The sequence below is a fragment of the Hoplias malabaricus genome, chromosome 5 (genome assembly GCF_029633855.1).
Source record: "Hoplias malabaricus isolate fHopMal1 chromosome 5, fHopMal1.hap1, whole genome shotgun sequence".
In the NCBI taxonomy this organism is placed as follows: Eukaryota; Metazoa; Chordata; class Actinopteri; order Characiformes; family Erythrinidae; genus Hoplias; species Hoplias malabaricus.
The window spans coordinates 54,622,480-54,640,637 of record NC_089804.1 but is presented as its reverse complement, the minus strand read 5'-3'; the positions used below and the strand labels follow the sequence as shown (position 1 = coordinate 54,640,637).

The following is an 18,158-nucleotide window of genomic DNA, read 5'->3' as shown; positions in this document are numbered from 1 at the left end:
ACACTTCCCTTCTTCCACAGAGAGAGGAAAGAGTGTTAAAAGGGGGAGGAAAGCTTGAGCTGGTGCTGGAGGGAGGTGTGTGAAAGCGGCTCCTGGTTGGATGTGTATTTATTCATTTATTTAAGATTCTTATCTTCAGAGTGAGAGGCTGCTTAAGAATCTGTGTACGAACAATTATACATTAGGAGTCTGGTCTAAGGACTCATTAGTGTTGTGTAGTCTTCCTACCGGAGCTGGGAATGGAACCTCAGGTGGAGGACAGCGGTGTTAAACTCTATGCTAAACCTAATAGCATTTAAGGTGTGATGCTAAGTGAAGCGCTACTGTTTCTATGATTGTTAGCGACATTAGCTTCCTTGCTCTGTCGGCCAATTGACTTTGTAAATTTAATGATTGTTTGGTAAAATGACAGTTCTCTTCTCATATCAGTTAAATCCAGGAGCTAATGTGTTTCACTTTTCCTTATTCCCTCCCTTTCTCCTCCCTCTCTCCCTGCCTCCCTCCCTCACTCCTCCCCTCCCTCTCGCCTTGATGTGCAGTAAACAAGATGAAAGAGGCCAGCTGTGTGGAGTTATTGTTGCTGTCAGTATGGAGCGCTGATAGCCCTGCAGCAGAACAAAAGCTGGATGGACGCTCTGAGGGCCAGCTCCAGACTCAGTGGCTCCAGCCGAGATTCTCTCCCACAGGCTGGACTCTGCAGTCTCATTGTTTCAGCTCGGGATAACACCCCTCCCTCCCTCTCTCTCTCTCTCTCTCTCTCTCTCTCTCTCTCTCTCTCTCTCTCTCTCTCTCTCTCTCTGCTCCACAACACCAACCCCACTACCATGACCTGAAACAGCACACTCAGTCTGAGGATGTCACCCAAACGAGAGAGACCCTAAGTGCCCTCTGATTAGGGGTGTGGGGGGGGGGGGGCTTCGGAGGGCAATGGCTGTGCATTAAGGTACCTCCTGTGTTTATGCACCAAATGCATTGCAATCCTTTAGGAGCATGACTGCACAAAAAGGGTGACAGTGACCTGCAGCTTGCCACATTTATCTACACCTGTAGTAGGTACGTCAAGCATCCTGAGATGACATCCGACGATGTACTACATCCACTGAAACAAGTCGTTATTCAAACAACACCAAACACCATCACACAATGGATGCTGAGCCATTTCTGCTTTTTAAATCTCACTGATGTAATCCCTCCACTGCAGGGTTAGGCTCAGCTCTTTCACTAACATCGTAAGTGGTGAATGCACGTGTGCCTAGAGCATACAGGTTCTGTGGTGTGTGTGTGTGATATGCCTCATATGAGGTTTAGGTTTGATAATGGTTGTGGTAACCATTGATCTAATGGTTAAAGCTCACATATAGGTTTCTGAGACACACGAAGCCACTTTAAACTGTGTTTTAGAACTGCATTGATCATATTTAATATGTTTTTCACCACTGTTACACTGTTATAATCACATTCTGGTCATCTGTAATATGTTTATGATATTATGAATAACTTAATTATACAGTGAAACCCAAACAGTATGTATTTGTTTGTGCAATTGCATCATTTAAATATAAGACAAAGTAGATTTAAAGAAGTTGCCGGTGAGTGTTTGGTGTCGTGTTTTACACCGTATTTTACATTGAGCTCAAACGTATACATTTATTAAATGCATTTATGTTTTAGTTGAATTTCGCTACAAAAACAAAAACAAAAACAAACCAAAGCAAAAAAAGCACTGCATTTTGATTGGATTAGCCAATGATTGGTTAGACATTATCAGCTCAGAGGGCATGTGTACGTTAGACCCCTGGTTCTTATCACCCCTTTAATTAAATCAGAGTTACATCAGACCCATGGATAACGTACCTACCCTCTGTGTCGTAGATCAGGGTTTACACTGTGAGTCCTTCTTGATGACACTCTCTGGCAAAATGAATCTATTCCCCTGTTTCTTTCATTAAACGTTTTAATAAAACATTTGTGCTGTCAGTTTTGTGGTCTTCACATATGTAAACACACACACACACACACACACACACATGTAAACTTAAACGCAGTTACATTAGTAAAACAGAATGAACCTGTAGGCCTATAAATCACAGAGTGGAGGAATTTGTCTTGAGAATGGGGCCAGGGCTGGAGCACTATCCCTCTCATTCACAGCCTCCTCCCTTTCCTCCTCCTCCCTCCTTTTCTCCCTCTCTTCTTTTCTTTCCCTGCTCTTTGGAAGTCGATCGAGCACAGTGAGCCACAATGGCACTTCTTGCAGGTGTGCGGCCACTAATCTCCTCGCTTTAGAGTGATAAATGAGCGAGGAGCTTGCTGGTGTGTGTGTGTGTGTGTGTGTTTCCCTGGTATTTAGCAATTTATGGGGACATGTCTACAGGATGTTGCACAATATAATTGTGGGGACATATGGGTGCTGGGACAAATGTGTTTTTAAATTAAGAGCAGCATAAACACTGCAATTAAATAATAATTTAAAGAAATACCACTAAGTAATTATTATTAACACATGATGAGTTTTATTATATTGGTGGTTAACCATAAGGCAATAAATAAACCCCATAAATCATGAATAAACTAACACATGAATAAAAACACCCAGCAGTGGCCTATCCCAGTAAACAAGGGACGTTCCTGGACGTTCAAAATAGGTCTAAAAGTAGTCTGTCCGTCAATGACATGTTTTAAACGTCAATGGACGTCCAAAATCCATCTTAATAAGTTAGTTAAGTGGTGACCAATCGATAACGTCAGTGGACGTCCAAAATACGTCTAATAGTCGTCTTTTCAATGTCTGTGTTTGGACGTCTTTTCAACTTTCATTTTCAAACTTAAGAGAACGTTGATTAGACGGCAGTCATTACGTTATTTCAACGTTGAATAAACGGCTAATTGTTTACTGGGATTGCTTTGCATAAACAGTGACGCCATATCCGTCTACACTTTTAAAGCTCAGCTTACACTGAGTCAGCATTATTATACTTTCCTAAATGTTATGGGTGCTCATTAATAACCATGTGAACATGCATAAAGCCCAATTCATTACCATTATTGCGAATCAGTGCCACAAAATGTCAATAAATCAGTAAATAAAATACGTGTATGCATGATCTTGTATTTAGCCCTTTGTGAGGTCCTCATAATGAAAAGAAAGCATAACTAATGGAGTAGAAATGGAAGTCCTCGCAAAGATAGTAATACTAAACGTAGTGTGTTTATGTGTTAGTGTGTTTCTCCTTGTATGTGTGTGTGTGTTCTCTGCAGGTGGAGCGAGCGCGAGCTCCGTTGTTTGCGGTCTCCATGGTTACCGCCCGCGCGGCGCCAGGCTGACAGGCGTCACGGGGTTGTATGAATGGGTGACGTCACGGCGCTGGCGCCTGCCAGTCTGCTTCGGCTTGTTTGGACAATCTGGGGAAGATTTCACACACACACACACACACACACACACACACTCATACAGCGCAGAGCACACAGTGGGAACATCATGTGAAAGAATCTGTAAGTCTATTCAGTGTACTTTTTTCAAAAGCAAGAAGAAGAGGAGGAGGAGGAGTGGGTGGGGGATGGGGAGGGTCAGGGTGGGGGTGAGGGTTGTGGGGGGTGAGGGGTAAAAATATGTGATTTGTTTTTTTCTGAAAGCCATGCAAAAGTCTACACTGCTGTGGAATGTGGCCCGAGCTGTCACAGGCTGCTCAGCAGATGTGCACCAGAAGCTGAGATTAACACCGGAGCAGAACCGTGACTATCACTTTAATTAACACTAAGCACCCAGCCCAGCCCTGCACTGCAGATTCTGTACCCAGACACCAACACAGTTCAGGACTAGGCTTAATCTCTGACCACCCAAGCAACATAAACCCAAACTTTAGAGAAAGTAATTATTATGTGAATAATAAATAGCTGTAGAGCCCCTTCAAACGTGAATATAAAGGGTTCAGGGTCTATTTTTAATACTCCATGGAACCTTCTTGGTCTAAAACAAATATTGGACATAGGAATCGTGTCCAACCAGCCAGGTCCTGCCTCCCCCCAAAAAAGAAATATACAATTAATTGGGCTTTACAAAATCTCCCAGCAATGTGTCTCAGCATAAGGCAAACACAAATGTACACAATGCAGATATATCCTCCTCTGTCAATGATAACTGAAGCAGTCTGTATTTATGAAGGGAATAATTGGCTGCAGCGTGTTGGTGAAACGACTGATTAAACCATTAGATTAATCTGTGTAAAGACCCTCTGCTGAAACGAAATGTTTATCATACAAAACCCCGACAGGCCACACATCTGTCGCCGCATTAGCCCATATTCTTATTCCAGGCTTGATCTCACTGTTTCTGATAATAAAAGCACAGAATGTGAATGCTAGGAGCCTTGGCTATTGCGGCTCGTCTGTTTTTAAGCTGCCAAGAGGAGCTCCCAATAGTTACACTGCTGTAAAGACACTAATTAAAAGCCTATTCATCCAGAGTAATTGCAGCATTCTTTATAACACACCCGTGGGCCATCACTACACCTGCGGAGTCCCTGGGCTCTGGCAGCTGGATTCCCACACTGGGGAAAGGGAAACACACACACACACATACACACACACACACACACACACACACATTAGTATGCATTCCTGTCTTTGTGGGGTCTTTCCAATATTGCTGTATCTAAATGCCAGTAAACATTTAGCCGTTGATTCAACGTTGAAATAACGTAATGACTGCCGTCTAATCAACGTTCTCTTAAGGTTGAAAATGAAAGTTGAAAAGACGTCCAAACACAGACATTGAAAAGACGACTATTAGACGTATTTTGGACATCCATTGACGTTATTGGTTGGTCACCACTTAACTAACTTATTAAGATGGATTTTGGACGTCCATTGACGTTTAAAACATGTCCTTGACGGACAGACTACTTTTAGACCTATTTTGAACGTCCAGGGACGTTCCTTGTTTACTGGGTTAAACTCTGGATTCATTTCTGGACCTAAAAACCTTTCTTATTTTCAGATTTAATTCTTTGTAATATATTTATATATTCATTTACTTTTTATGCAGTTTATGGGTAAATTTAACATGTCTCAATCATACTACCTTTACATTTAATTCCATCAAATATATATAAAAGATATTTCAAAACACCAGCATAGGGGGTTGGTTCAGAATCTAAAATATGAATAAATCCTATCTATAGTGACTAAATGTAGGTAAACTAGGGGACAAGATATTTTAAAAAGCCTTTTAAGTAAGTTATTAGAATGGTGTTTACATATTTAGCATGAATGCTAGCTGCTAATTTTGCTAAATTTGCACCCCCGCCCCCCCTGCTTTCAGCGCTGTTCCTCACAGTTTCTGTCGGCAAAGAACGGTCTTAAAAATGAGATATCGTTCCTGACACATTGTTAAATGATTCACCGCATGTTGTCTTTCTTTCAGTGCTGAAAAGGTCTGAGGGTTAAACGGCCCCCAGTCCTTGAATCCCCCACTTTGATTGTATTAAACAGTCTCATGGGAACCAGTTAAATGTCCTCAAAATGGCACAATGTTCATGTTCTCTGTCATCCTGGGCCATTACGTCCTCACAATGACCTAAAACCCATCCACCAGACACACACACATTTGTTTCCATTTTGTACCACCACCCCTTCCCTGATTGTAAAGCCTGATAGGCTCCAACACTATCCCCCCCCCCCTCCACCCCCACTGGTGGAGGGACAGCCCCTTTCTCCGAGGGCTGCTCTCTGATTAGCTCTCGGCCTTTCGAATTTCCCCCGTGTCAAGCCCCGCCCACATGTCCCATACCAAAATAAAGGCAGCCCTCTCCGACTGGAGCCACTCATTCTCTCTCTCTGTCGCAGTTCACTGCCGCATCCTCGACTCGATTTTGGTGATTTGTTTTTTCGGCTCTCTCTCTCGATTCCTGGCAGAATGAAAGTGGTTGGAGCCACGTGCGCCCTGAAGAGCAAGGTGGGTTTGTCCGAGCAGAGCCTTGCCATTTCCAAGTGCAAGCTGCCCTTGCTGGACGAGCAGATGAGCGCCTTCCTGCAGGACATGAACAGCTGCTACAGTAAGCTGAAGGAGCTGGTGCCTACGCTCCCAGCCAACAAGAAGCACAGCAAGGTGGAGATCCTGCAGCACGTCATTGACTACATCTGGGACTTGCAGGTGGAGCTGGACGGTCCTGGTGGTCACCGGGAGCAAGGGCCAGCCGGGACGAGGACGCCTCTCACCACGCTGAACGCTGAGCTTAGCAGCATCTCTGTGGAGGTGAGCTTGAGGGAACTGTTACTGTAGTGGTCCTAGGTGCCCAATGGGTGTGAGCTACTAGCACATATTCCCTATCTAATCACAGGGATGCAATAAGAGGGGCTATTTTATCTTATGATATTGGGTATGGGTGCCACTGGTGCCAGAAGAGGCATTTATTAGGGTAACAAACCTTATGATATGTCCAGGATTATGCATATTCCTACTGTACAGACTGTATGTCCGTTCTGAGACATCGTCATCCCATAATATTCCTCCTAGCAGTGTTATGCAACTCTCTTTCTGATGAATGTTGTGTCTGACGTTTTTATTTTGTCTCTCTCCAGAACGGTTGCTCTGACGACAGGATCCTGTGCCGCTGAGATCAAGGAGCTGGTTGGTCATCAGTAAAATGTCCAGATTGATGTATTTGGTCAGTGCTGGTCCAGCTAAAGACGCCGAGGGAAGCAGCCGGTGTTCGTGCAGCGATATACGCACCAAAAAAAAAAAAAGTGGGACTGCTCCTTTGCCTGAAGTGTCAAAGTCGACGAGTAGAAGTCCACGCTGTGTGTGTGTGTGAGTGTGAGTGTGTGTGAGTGTTTGTGTGATTTAACTCCACTATCCAGACTTCCCGGGAGTCCACAACCGAGCTTCGTAGTAAATATTTTGTCTGTATTAGATGTCATTGAAAAAGGACCATGCCTTAAATCAGGGGGCAGGCCAGTGCTGGAGCTGGCCTCGAATTCGAGGACTCAAGGATTTGGAGGAGCAAAAACCTCCCAAAACTACGCTGGAACCCCCGGTCACCAAGGACCAGACGTGGACGCCCCTACCTTAAACATTCTTCTCTTCTCTTTTTTTTGTATTTTGTAAACTGTACACATAGAGACATTTATATTTTGTACAAAAGAAAAAAAAAGAAAATGAGGAAAGTCCAGATGCTCAGATTTCTGAGCTACAATTGTATTGTATATTACAATGCCTTACAATGTCATGGATATTGTCTTAATACAATGTATATGAATTGTGTTTTTATTAATACAAATAGTATTTTGGGAAAAAAACAACAACGTGTTTGTATTCTTTATTAGTCGATCAAAGCCGGTTTCACAGAAAATCAGCAGCAAACGTTTGTTTCGTAGCGGAATAAACAGTGTTGCTTCTCTTTTGGGATGTGTTTTCCAGAATTCAGCACTAAAATTTCAGCTCAGAGGCTTTTAATAATAGATCTTTGGGAAGAAAACTAAACTGATCCCTGACTTAGCGCTGTTAGCGTGAATTGGACGTATGTATCAGGATCAAGCAAAAGCAGACTATTATAAGACTCTAATAAAGCCTTATTCCAGTCCTCACAGTCGGGAAAAGCCTTAATAAATCTATAGCAGTGTGTGTTCTTTAGTGCGAAAACTCATTTAAGGGTTGTGTGCACATAAACAAACATGAAAAATGTTAGCGGGTGAATCGCTAAAGGGTCCTCGCAGCTGAAGGCCCTGCACATGTTCAATAACATACACAAGGGCCTCAATTAGCGTGATAGTAATTAGCAAAATGCATGCACTGTAACTACTAAGCTTCGTGTGTGTGGGTTAGAGAAATACAGAGACACCAAAAGAGTGGGAAAGAGAGATATAGATTCACAGAGAGAGAGAGAAACTCACTCACACTCACACACCACAGTCCAGTGAGCCGTTTTTTTTTTCCCCCTTGGCAGTGGTCCCGGCCCATCTGCAGCTTGGCTCACGGATTACTGTTTGTTAATGTTTCAATCAGCTGTGCGCCGAGGAATGTGGAGCTATTTAACCTGAACTTCCCCAGGTGTGCGCCGGCGCCACTCAGTCTGGGCCCGCCTGCCCTTCCCTGCCCTTGGCACAATACTATCACACACACACACACATACACAGATCCAGCTCTCCCCCAGCTGTGTGTATGCAGTGCTGAAGGGAGGGGGGGGGATTGGAACAACACTGCACTAGAAGGGGGGAAGAAAACTCAACTGCTGTAATTTATTGCCAGAGAAATTAACCTCGCCGGCGCTGAAACGCCTTTGCTTGTAAAAAATGTTCAAGCCCATTTATCTTTTTTATTTCTTCTCTAGAAAATCAAATGTGGAAATTTTGAAAAGCCTGGGACCAACCAGAACACATTGTCACATTAAAATAAGCGCTAATTAACGAGGCATATTTCATAGATCACTTAAAGGATTCTAATGGAAATTACAAAATAGATTTGATTACAGGGTTGTGATGGGAAGCGCTAAATTAATAGACATTCCCTCAAGAATATATTACTTAAAACTCTGTCCTAGTCATTATTACTTAAATAATCATTTAAATTTAAATTAATTAATAATTTAAATGAATTAATAATTGTTTCTACCCCACTGTGCAATTTGCAGAACCCTGCATTTACAGACTGTTGTCCATCTATTGTTAAAAACTTCAGCAGACGTGCTGTGCATGACCCGCTTGTACCAGCACAGCACAAACTATCACACCACCACCAACAGAGACAGTAGCTGATCTGTTGCTGCACAGTTTGTGTTGGTTGTCCTCTAGTCCTTCATCAGTGGGCACAGGACGCCACCCACAGGACGCCTTTGGCTGGACATTTTTGGTTGGTGGACTGTCCTTAGCCCAGTAGTGACGCACCAGCAACTCCAGTGGCACTGCTGTGTCTGATCCATTCGTACAGCACGACACACTCTTAACACACCACCACCACCCGGTCAGTGACACTGCTGCACTGACAATGATCCACCACCCAAATCATACCTGCTCTGTGGGCAACCTGACCAGTGATAAACAGGCTAATAAAGTATGCAGAGCAACATATGGTATGTAATTGCTGAACTACAAAGTGCTCCCGTATAATCAGTGGAGATTATAAAATGGGTAATGAAATGGTTAATATGTAGACACAAGAAGGTGGCTTAAATGTTATGGATATATTCCAGTAAACAAGGAACGTCCTTGGACGTTCAAAATAGGTCTAAAAGTAGTCTGTCCGTCAAAGATATATTTTAAACGTCAATGGACGTCCAAATTCCATCTTAATAAGTTAGTTAAGTGGTGACCAACCGATAACGTCAGTGGACGTCCAAAACGCGTTTTATACAAGTAATTTATTTTGGGACCAATTAATAACGTCGATGGACGTCCAAAATACGTCTAATAGTCGTCTTTTCAATGTCTGTGTTTGGACGTCTTTTCAACTTTCATTTTCAACCTTAAGAGAACGTTGATTAGACGGCAGTCATTACGTTATTTCAACGTTTAATCAACGGCTAAATGTTTACTGGGATAGTAGATATATTTTTACTCTCTGATTAAAACAAGGAAAATGTATTTCACAAAAGGTAAACTACTAAACTTCTCATTTTCTAGAACAAAAAAGTGAACAAATATGTTTAATTAGCACTTTAATGAAGTGTCACCAACCACAGTACAAAGAACAGCTGATAATTCTTCACAAACGCAGTACTGCACTGCCCCCTTACGTCCGCATGTGAAATTAGCTCAGAATTTGTGAACGTCATGATTAAAGAATCATGGTTTAAACTTGAGCTAGTGTTAAATGTACTCATGTTACACTAGTTTCCAACGCCAATAATATTTACAGTGGTTAATTTTAGATATAGTTGCTCTTTCTTCCATACATTAAAATGCTGCTTAACGTATTATTCGCATAAAACGTGAATAAAAATAGCATTAAAACAATTAATTAAATCCTGAATAATCAAGGAAACCATTATTTTTTCATTGTTAAAATTAAATAAAAAACATAAAAACGTAAAATGTAGCGAGACACAGCTTTTTTAAATATTACCCCATTTTCGGACAAACCCCGCACTGATTGGCTAAACATGTGTCCCTCTCCTCAGTTTTATAAGTAACAGCCAATCACAACGCAGAAGGGCGGAGCCTATCTGAAAAACGAGTGTGAGTAAATAACGCGGGACTTGTCGGTGGGAGAAATGAAGTCGCGTCACAGTTTTGACCAATCAGAGACAGGTGCTCAAGTCACATGACCGAGGAGCAGCGAGAGCAGCACTGTTTGGGTTTCGAAAAAGAGATTAGCGTAAAGGTTGTTTTTAAATTGTTTAGTTTTAGTTATATTTTATTTTGACAATAAAGGCTATAGATGTTGTTTTATAATATTTGACGACGTTTGTAAGAGTGAGACGCTGTGCTAATTTAAGCGGCGCCAAATGCGTAAATGTGTCACCCTTAACTAGCCGGCTGCTACCAGAATAGCGTTACTGTGTAGAAGATGTCTCAGAGGAAGCGAGGTGGAGCTGTGGTCTCCCAGAACAAAAGCGTAAGGGTAAGTAACAACAGCAGGCTTTCTTTTTCTTTATATCCAGCTCTCTGATATGTGGCGCTTACTGGATCATTACACTATACACCCATCAGCCATTACCACAGGTCATCACCTTGTTTCTACAGTAATTTTCTATTTTATCAGCTCCACTGATCATACAAGTGCACTGTGTAGTTCTACAATTACAGTCTGGACTCTGGACTCTGTTCTGCTTTCTCTTTCACCCTGTTCTTTAATGCTCAGGACCCCCAGAGGACCACCACAGAGTAACTGTGTCCACTCTGTGAGACACTCCTCCCTCGTTGGTCCACCTTGTAGATGTAGAGTCAGAGACAGTAGCTCATCTGTCGCTGCACAGTGTGTGTCGCTTGTCCTCTAGTCCTTCATCAGTGACACAGGACGCTGTCGGCTGGATGTTTTTGGTCGGTGGACATTGAGGGGTTTAAAAACTCCAGCAGTCACTGCTGTGTCTGATCCACTCTACACCAGCACAACACACACTAACACACCACCACCACAATGTCAGTTTCACTGCATTGCCATCACCAAAATAGGGGGCTAAACAAAGTAGGTAGAGCAACACGTGGAGTACAGTCATTAATCGTAGAAGAAGTTTATTTCCATATAAAATCATTGGTAATTCTCTTGATCAGCTGACCACAACCCCAAACTCATCATGCCCAGGCCGTCAGGAAGAGGGGTTAAAAGACAGCTTATATTATTTTTAAAAACGGCTATTCTCTGTCTCTTTGGACGTTCACAGAAGTCACAGCAGGTCGTCCTGGATGAGGACGAAGATGTCGATATGTCCTTCACACAGCCGACTTCGTCACAGGTTCAAAAGGCCAGAGAGATTTTTACACCTGTCCAGGTTGATCTCAAGGTGATTCAAACTCAATAAACTTGTTACATTCATTCATTCATTCATTATCTGTAACCGCTTATCCAGTTCAGGGTCGCGGTGGGTCCAGAGCCTACCTGGAATCATTGGGCGCAAGGCAGGAATACACCCTGGAGGGGGCGCCAGTCCTTCACAGGGCAACACAGACACACACTCACACCTACGGAGACTTTTGAGTCGCCAATCCACCTACCAACGTGTGTTTTTGGACTGTGGGAGGAAACCAGAGCACCCGGAGGAAACCCATGCGGACACAGGGAGAACACACCAACTCCTCACAGACAGTCACCCGGAGGAAACCCACGCAGACACAGGGAGAACACACCACACTCCTCACAGACAGTCACTCGGAGGAAACCCACGCAGACACAGGGAGAACACACCACACTCCTCACAGACAGTCACCCGGAGGAAACCCACACAGACACAGGGAGAACACACCACACTCCTCACAGACAGTCACCCGGAGGAAACCCACACAGACACAGGGAGAACACACCACACTCCTCACAGACAGTCACCCGGAGCGGGAAACGAAACATGTTACAGCTTGTTTATAATTGAATGTATTGATCAATCTGTTACACAAGATTGCACTGGGTCCGTATCAGTCCGCATACGCAGGCGTACAGAGACACCTCAGCAGGACTTAAATATATTTCTATAAGAAATGGAGCTTGTTGTTGTGCTATAACTTGTGTGTTTTTTAATCTGAAGGTTGCTGAGGTGGTGCAGTTTATTCTGATTAAAGACCAGAAAAAAATGCCAATCCGCAGAACAGGTTTGTGATATTCATATGAAGAATGAAGTTTAAAAGCTTAAAAAGTTCAGTTTAAAATACTTTGTGATGTCTTAATGTTCTGTCATGCCAGGATTGTTAAAGGAATACCTGTATAAACAGAGTTCACTGCTTTTATGTCTTGATACAAGGACTAGACAGGGAAACATGTTATTAGACCTTAAATATACAGCAGTAAAGCACTTACCAAGGATGAATGAATACATAATGCACATCTAAAAGAAAATGTGTGATGAATCTCATAGTCTAAATGCAAAAGAGAACATCCTGAACCTAGTATTAGGCACAAAGTGTGAGAGATCTGCCCTTGTTTTTAATGATTAGGCCTAAGAAAAGAACCAGGATTGTATTCATCAGTGGATGCGTATTGTTCATTTCTTAGAAAATCATTTGGAGCGTTTATTTTCTTAGACATTGCCAAACATGTAATAAAAGAGTACAGAGCTTTGTACCAGGACATCATGAAGAAAGCTGACCGCACATTTGAGCAGGTATGCGGAATATATTTAAGATTTATACACTGTATTTATTTATAAAAGTTTCTTTCTCGTGTTGACGTACCGGCGTCCCTCTCCACAGGTGTTTGGGCTGAAGCTTGTGGAGATTGACTCAAAGAATCATGTTTATATCCTCATCAACAAGCTCCAGCCTGTGCCAGGAGAGCCCGTCAGCATGTGAGTAGCTGGGGTAAAGACGCTGAATGTCATTTGTAATGTTGTAGACTTGTATAAGTGTTACACATGCTCTGTTTGTCAGGTGTCCTGGGAGCGCAAAGACAGGATTACTATTCGTCATTCTCAGTGTTGTCTTTATGAAAGGAGGAACAGTCAAGGAAAGTGAGTCTCTTATCAGCACCTCTCTAACTTTTATTACATTTCTATTAGGTGTATTTTAGTTAAATTTTACATTACACAAAACCTTGTTAAGGTGGCAGCAGGTAGTGTCGCAGTTACACAGCTCCAGGGGACTGTCTGTGAGGAGTGTGGTGTGTTCTCCCTGTGTCTGTGTGGGTTTCCTCCGGGTGACATTCTGTGAGGAGTGTGGTGTGTTCTCCCTGTGCCTGCGTGGGTTTCCTCCGCGTGACTGTCTGAGAGGAGTGTGGTGTGTTCTCCCCGTGTCTGCGTGGGTTTCCTCTGGGTGACTGTCTGTGAGGAGTGTGGTGTGTTCTCCCTGTGTCTGTGTGGGTTTCCTCCGGGTGACATTCTGTGAGGAGTGTGGTGTGTTCTCCCTGTGCCTGCGTGGGTTTCCTCTGGGTGACTGTCTGTGAAGAGTGTGATGTGTTCTCCCTCTGTTTGTGTGAGTTTCCTCCGAGTGACTGTCTGTGAGGAGTGTGGTGTGTTCTCCCTGTGTCTGTGTGGGGTTCCTCCGGGTGACTGTCTGTGAGGAGTGTGGTGTGTTCTCCCTGTGTTTGTGTGGGTTCCCTCCGGGTGACTGTCTGTGAGGAGTGTGGTGTGTTCTCCCTGTGTCTGCGTGGGTTCCCTCCGGGTGACTGTCTGTGAGGAGTGTGGTGTGTTCTCCCTGTGTCTGCGTGGGTTCCCTCCGGGTGACTGTCTGAGAGGAGTGTGGTGTGTTCTCCCCGTGTCTGCGTGGGTTTCCTCCGGGTGCTCTGGTTTCATCCCACAGTCCAAAAAACACACATTGGTAGGTGGATTGGAGACTCAAAAGTATCCGTAGGTGTGAGTGAATGTGTGAGTGTGTGTTGCCCTGTGAAGGACTGGCGACCCCTCCAGGGTGTATTCCTGTCTTGTGCCCAATGATTCCAGGTAGGCTCTGGACCCACCGCGACCCTGAACTGGATAAGGGTTACAGATAATGAATGAATGAAAACCTCGTTAAAATGTATTTGTACGACTAATGCTATTAGGCAATGCATGTCTGCTACATAGTGTGGGCTCTTCACGACTAATGGACCAATAGCAATGTTTTATGGAATAAAATATTTTTTTTTTATTAGCTATTTATTGATTGCTAGCTTGTGCAGATACTTAGTAAGCAGCTGTTAACCTAGGAATAGATCTAACCTTAATTCACGTTTACAGCACTGTCCTGCAATTAAGGGAATGTTGCTTTTAATGTTAGAATTGTGCATGTTTTTTTGTTTGTTACAAGTAAAAGAGATTATTTGCAAGGGACAGGAACCATCACACTTCTCATAATATAAATTAATACAGTGGTATGTCACAATGACCATTCTGTTTATCTTTGCTAGATGTAGTGTGGAACACCCTAAAGAAGCTGAGAGTGGATGTAGGGTAAGACACACATTAAAATATCACTGAAATGATCTGTTATTCTTAATTAAAGTGTGTCTGATTGTAGTGTATGAATTCTGCACACAGGGAAAAGCATGAAGACTTTGGTGATGTGAAAAAAGTAGTTACCGATGAGTTTGTGAGACAAAGGTAAGTAGAGTTTAACCTGTAACCGTTTGGTGTCTATTATATATTTTAGCAAGAAAGTCCGTACTTTATCTTACAGTATTTTCATATTATTCTTTGTGAACATTTCATTGATTTCTCAGTGTAACAAACAGAATTATGTGGGGTCTTCTTACCTCCATTACCAAATACGTCCTATATCACCACAGTATCCCTTCATTCCTTTTTCTCACCTTTCCCAGTGTCATTCTGATAGCTCAGTATGTTAGAGCACTTAAGGTGAACACAGATGGTTGTGGGTTCGAATCCCAGTTGGTGTGTTCAGAGCTGGTGTCCCTCAGACTATGGACAACTGGTTTATACCACACCAAAGAGTGTATTGGAGCATTGAAGAGAACCAGATTTGGCAAAGACCACACGTCTAGTGACTAATGACTCCAAACAGTTTATGTAACATCCATCTTGACTGTGTTCAACAACCAGATCTATCGTGTGTTTATATGTCTGTGTATGCAGAAGTTGGAATAAGCCTATCCCAGTAGTAGAATTATATTTGTTGACGTTTCGAGTACATAGTTTAAAATATATTTATGCAAACTGCAGTTTTGTTTTTTTCCAACATGTAGGGGAATTTAAATTCTTAATATATGAGCAAATTATTTATAGGTGTAGACAATACACTATTGCGTCGTCTACAAAACCTCATGCATTTTGTTATTCGTTAATTTATGTTAATGTAAGTTACTGTTCAGACAAACACTTTAAAGGTCTATTTTTCTGTAGATATCTGGAGTATGTGCGGATTCCCCACACTGAGCCGCTGGAGTTTGAGATCCGCTGGGGTCAGAGGGCGGAGAAGGAGGTGTCCAAGATGAAGCTGCTGGAGTTCATTGGAGAGGTTAGTTGATATAGTGCTCTGCTTTGATACAAGTAGCTCTTAGTATTTCATTATTTGTATTTGCACTACAACAAATGAGGCACTTGTAATGTAGCTTTAGCTGTTTGCTTTGAGAAGAGGTAACTCATGCAGTTACCCTAAATTCCTCCACAAGGGGGTGTCACACCCTTACGTTTGGGATCTGTTACAAAAAGGGGGCGCTGTACAGTGCTTTGCATCAAAGACACTGTGTTTTAGTGTGTTAAAGCACTGACCATGTCAGTGGCCCATGGAGGTGTCAGACTCAGATCTTTGTTGCATTCACATTAACGTGCGTCCTGGGTGATCTGGTCATAAGTAGCCATCGCTTATCAATCAAGTACAGGTGTGAATGGGGTACACCTAGTCTTAAGGACTCATTGTAGTCCGATCACTTAAACTACATTCTGAGACGATCAGAGACACACATGACCACTTTTTGGCAGCGTGAACGGCAACATTTCTCAATGTGTCTCTGACAGCAAAGAGCACCACCCGCATCAACCACGTCACTTATGATCTAATCACCCAGGTGTGAACAGGGCCTAATTTGCATAGAGCAGAGTGAATCTCATCTCAAGTTGTTGCTTGTCACTTGCTGCCTACTGCGAAATCATAAGCCCTCCCCAACGGTGTTCGGAAACTCTAATAGGCGTCTTGCCTGTGACGTAGATGGTGGACAACAACTCTAGAAGCTGCACTTAATTTAATGCAAAATGATGAAAAGGTGTGTTGTTTTTGGCTGCAATCATTCAATGTACAGTGGGACATCTGTGAACAAATGGCCCAAAGATCCCAAAATATCCAGAAAATGGACTAAATTTGTCCACTTTAAACGGGCACTTTGGAAAGGACCCTCCGCTCACTCCGTTATCTGTAGCTCATTTCACTGGCGCTTTTCCAACAATATGGGCATGTAAGGACACCAACGAAAGGTGTTGAAGAGCCTCTGTAACATGGAGGTAAACAGGGTAAGGACACTCACTTCGCCTGTTTTAGTTGGTGTTAGTTAACGTTAGCTTGACTCGCTAAACTCGGTGTCTCAGATTATACTCGGCTACGTAGCTGCATTACGGAGGTTTATAGTGTCGGATGAATTCGAGTTCGACTTCGATCACATTTACAAGAATAACGGTACCTCTACATTTGAGTTTAGCTTATTGCTAGGCTATTGTCATGAATAATGTTGGTTATTTAGCTAGATACTGTCATAACAGTCAGTCATAACGATGTTTTACCGCGGCGTTGTTCAGCTGTTGTCCACCAGTGACGTCACGGTCGCGTTCAAGAATTTCCGTAGCGAGCTCGGGTTTTTCCATCAGTTTAATAAAATTGTCAGTTTTGAAGCAAATTAAGCTGCTATTTTCATTTTAATTCATACTTATATCTGTCAGTAACTAAAATAATGTGGAATATTCATGGAGGTCCATTAAGTGGTGCTTAGCCTTTAATCTCCACACTCTGATGAATAGTCTTTTAAATACTGTATACCCCCCCCCCCCCCTTCTTGTTTACTACAGCTACACAACCAGGAACCTCAAAGCTGGACTCAACAGTATAAGGAGGCTACTTCTGCAGAAAGCAGTCAAAGATAATAAAGCACAACCAAAAGTGTGTGTCTGTTTGAGTTTGTTACATTAAGCTATTGCAATATACAATAACATCTTAAAGCTGTTAAACTGTGGTTTTTCTTTGTAGAATATGTACTTTTTGAGCAAAAAGATGCTACAGAGCTCAGTCCTTTTAAAACCATCCAACTTTAATTCTTTCCACATTTGAAAACCACAGCTGGCCTTTATATTGTGGGCAGATTTTAAGATGAATGGACCAATAGAAATGTGTTAAAATAATGTGGGATTAAGTGTCAGAACATTAACTCACGTTATATTAAAATGTTTTTATCCCAGTGTCAGCGTTATGAGGTAACAGCAATATACTTCAGCTTTCATGTTTAATAGTCTCCTGCAACAGCTTCATGTCCTTCCGTTGTGGAATTAATATTATATTAAGGTAATATTAATAAAAACATGGGTTGAATTCTCATCTACTCTTGCTGGGGGAGAGTAAAATATATATGAAGCAGTTTTAGTTTCTTTGAGAAACATAAATTTACAACCACAGGATAGTTTATTGCTATGTTAATGTCTTTTGAAGTTATGTAAATTTTTTATTATTTTAAATTTTTATCAAATATTTGGTACGTGTAACTGTCAAAATAAACTTGATTCTCTTTGTAGCCGTACGTGTCATTATTAGATTTCAACTGTGTTTTGTTTCTACTCTAAGCTACATACACATTACAGTAATATAAATCTTTATTGACTGTCCTCTTTTGGGCACATATTTTACAGTAACATTTCTCAGTACTGAGCCTATTAATGTCTTCTGTGGTTTATAAACCTGCTCTGTGACGTAGACCATGCATATTAAGTGTCTGATCAGCGTCCTAAGAGTTGTTTTTTTTCCTCTCATTTGTCTTTTAAGTCCTTCAAGCTCTGACTGTAGAATGGACACGCCCACCGTCGCTAAGGCAACATGTCCCGATTTTACTGTGTCATACACAGGTTATGTATTTATTTTCTCCCTTGGTACTGGCCCTTTAATGACTTTTG

At 42.3% G+C, this 18,158-nt stretch overlaps 2 protein-coding genes across 2 annotated transcripts; both read left to right on the top strand.

Moving 5' to 3' along the window:
- Positions 1-5,824: 5,824 nt before the first annotated feature.
- LOC136696881 (DNA-binding protein inhibitor ID-1-like) lies at positions 5,825-7,286 on the top strand. Its single transcript, XM_066671606.1, has 2 exons — positions 5,825-6,253; positions 6,580-7,286. The coding sequence occupies exons 1-2, from the start codon at positions 5,915-5,917 to the stop codon at positions 6,613-6,615; spliced, it is 375 nt and encodes a 124-aa protein (XP_066527703.1). The 5' UTR covers positions 5,825-5,914; the 3' UTR covers positions 6,616-7,286.
- Positions 7,287-10,221: 2,935 nt separating this feature from the next.
- Positions 10,222-17,750, top strand: ndnl2 (necdin-like 2). Its single transcript, XM_066672063.1, has 10 exons — positions 10,222-10,555; positions 11,316-11,435; positions 12,171-12,234; positions 12,664-12,743; positions 12,832-12,926; positions 13,009-13,088; positions 14,462-14,504; positions 14,592-14,654; positions 15,414-15,528; positions 17,067-17,750. Exons 1-10 carry the CDS (start codon positions 10,502-10,504, stop codon positions 17,139-17,141), a joined length of 789 nt encoding a protein of 262 aa, XP_066528160.1. The 5' UTR covers positions 10,222-10,501; the 3' UTR covers positions 17,142-17,750.
- Positions 17,751-18,158: the final 408 nt, after the last annotated feature.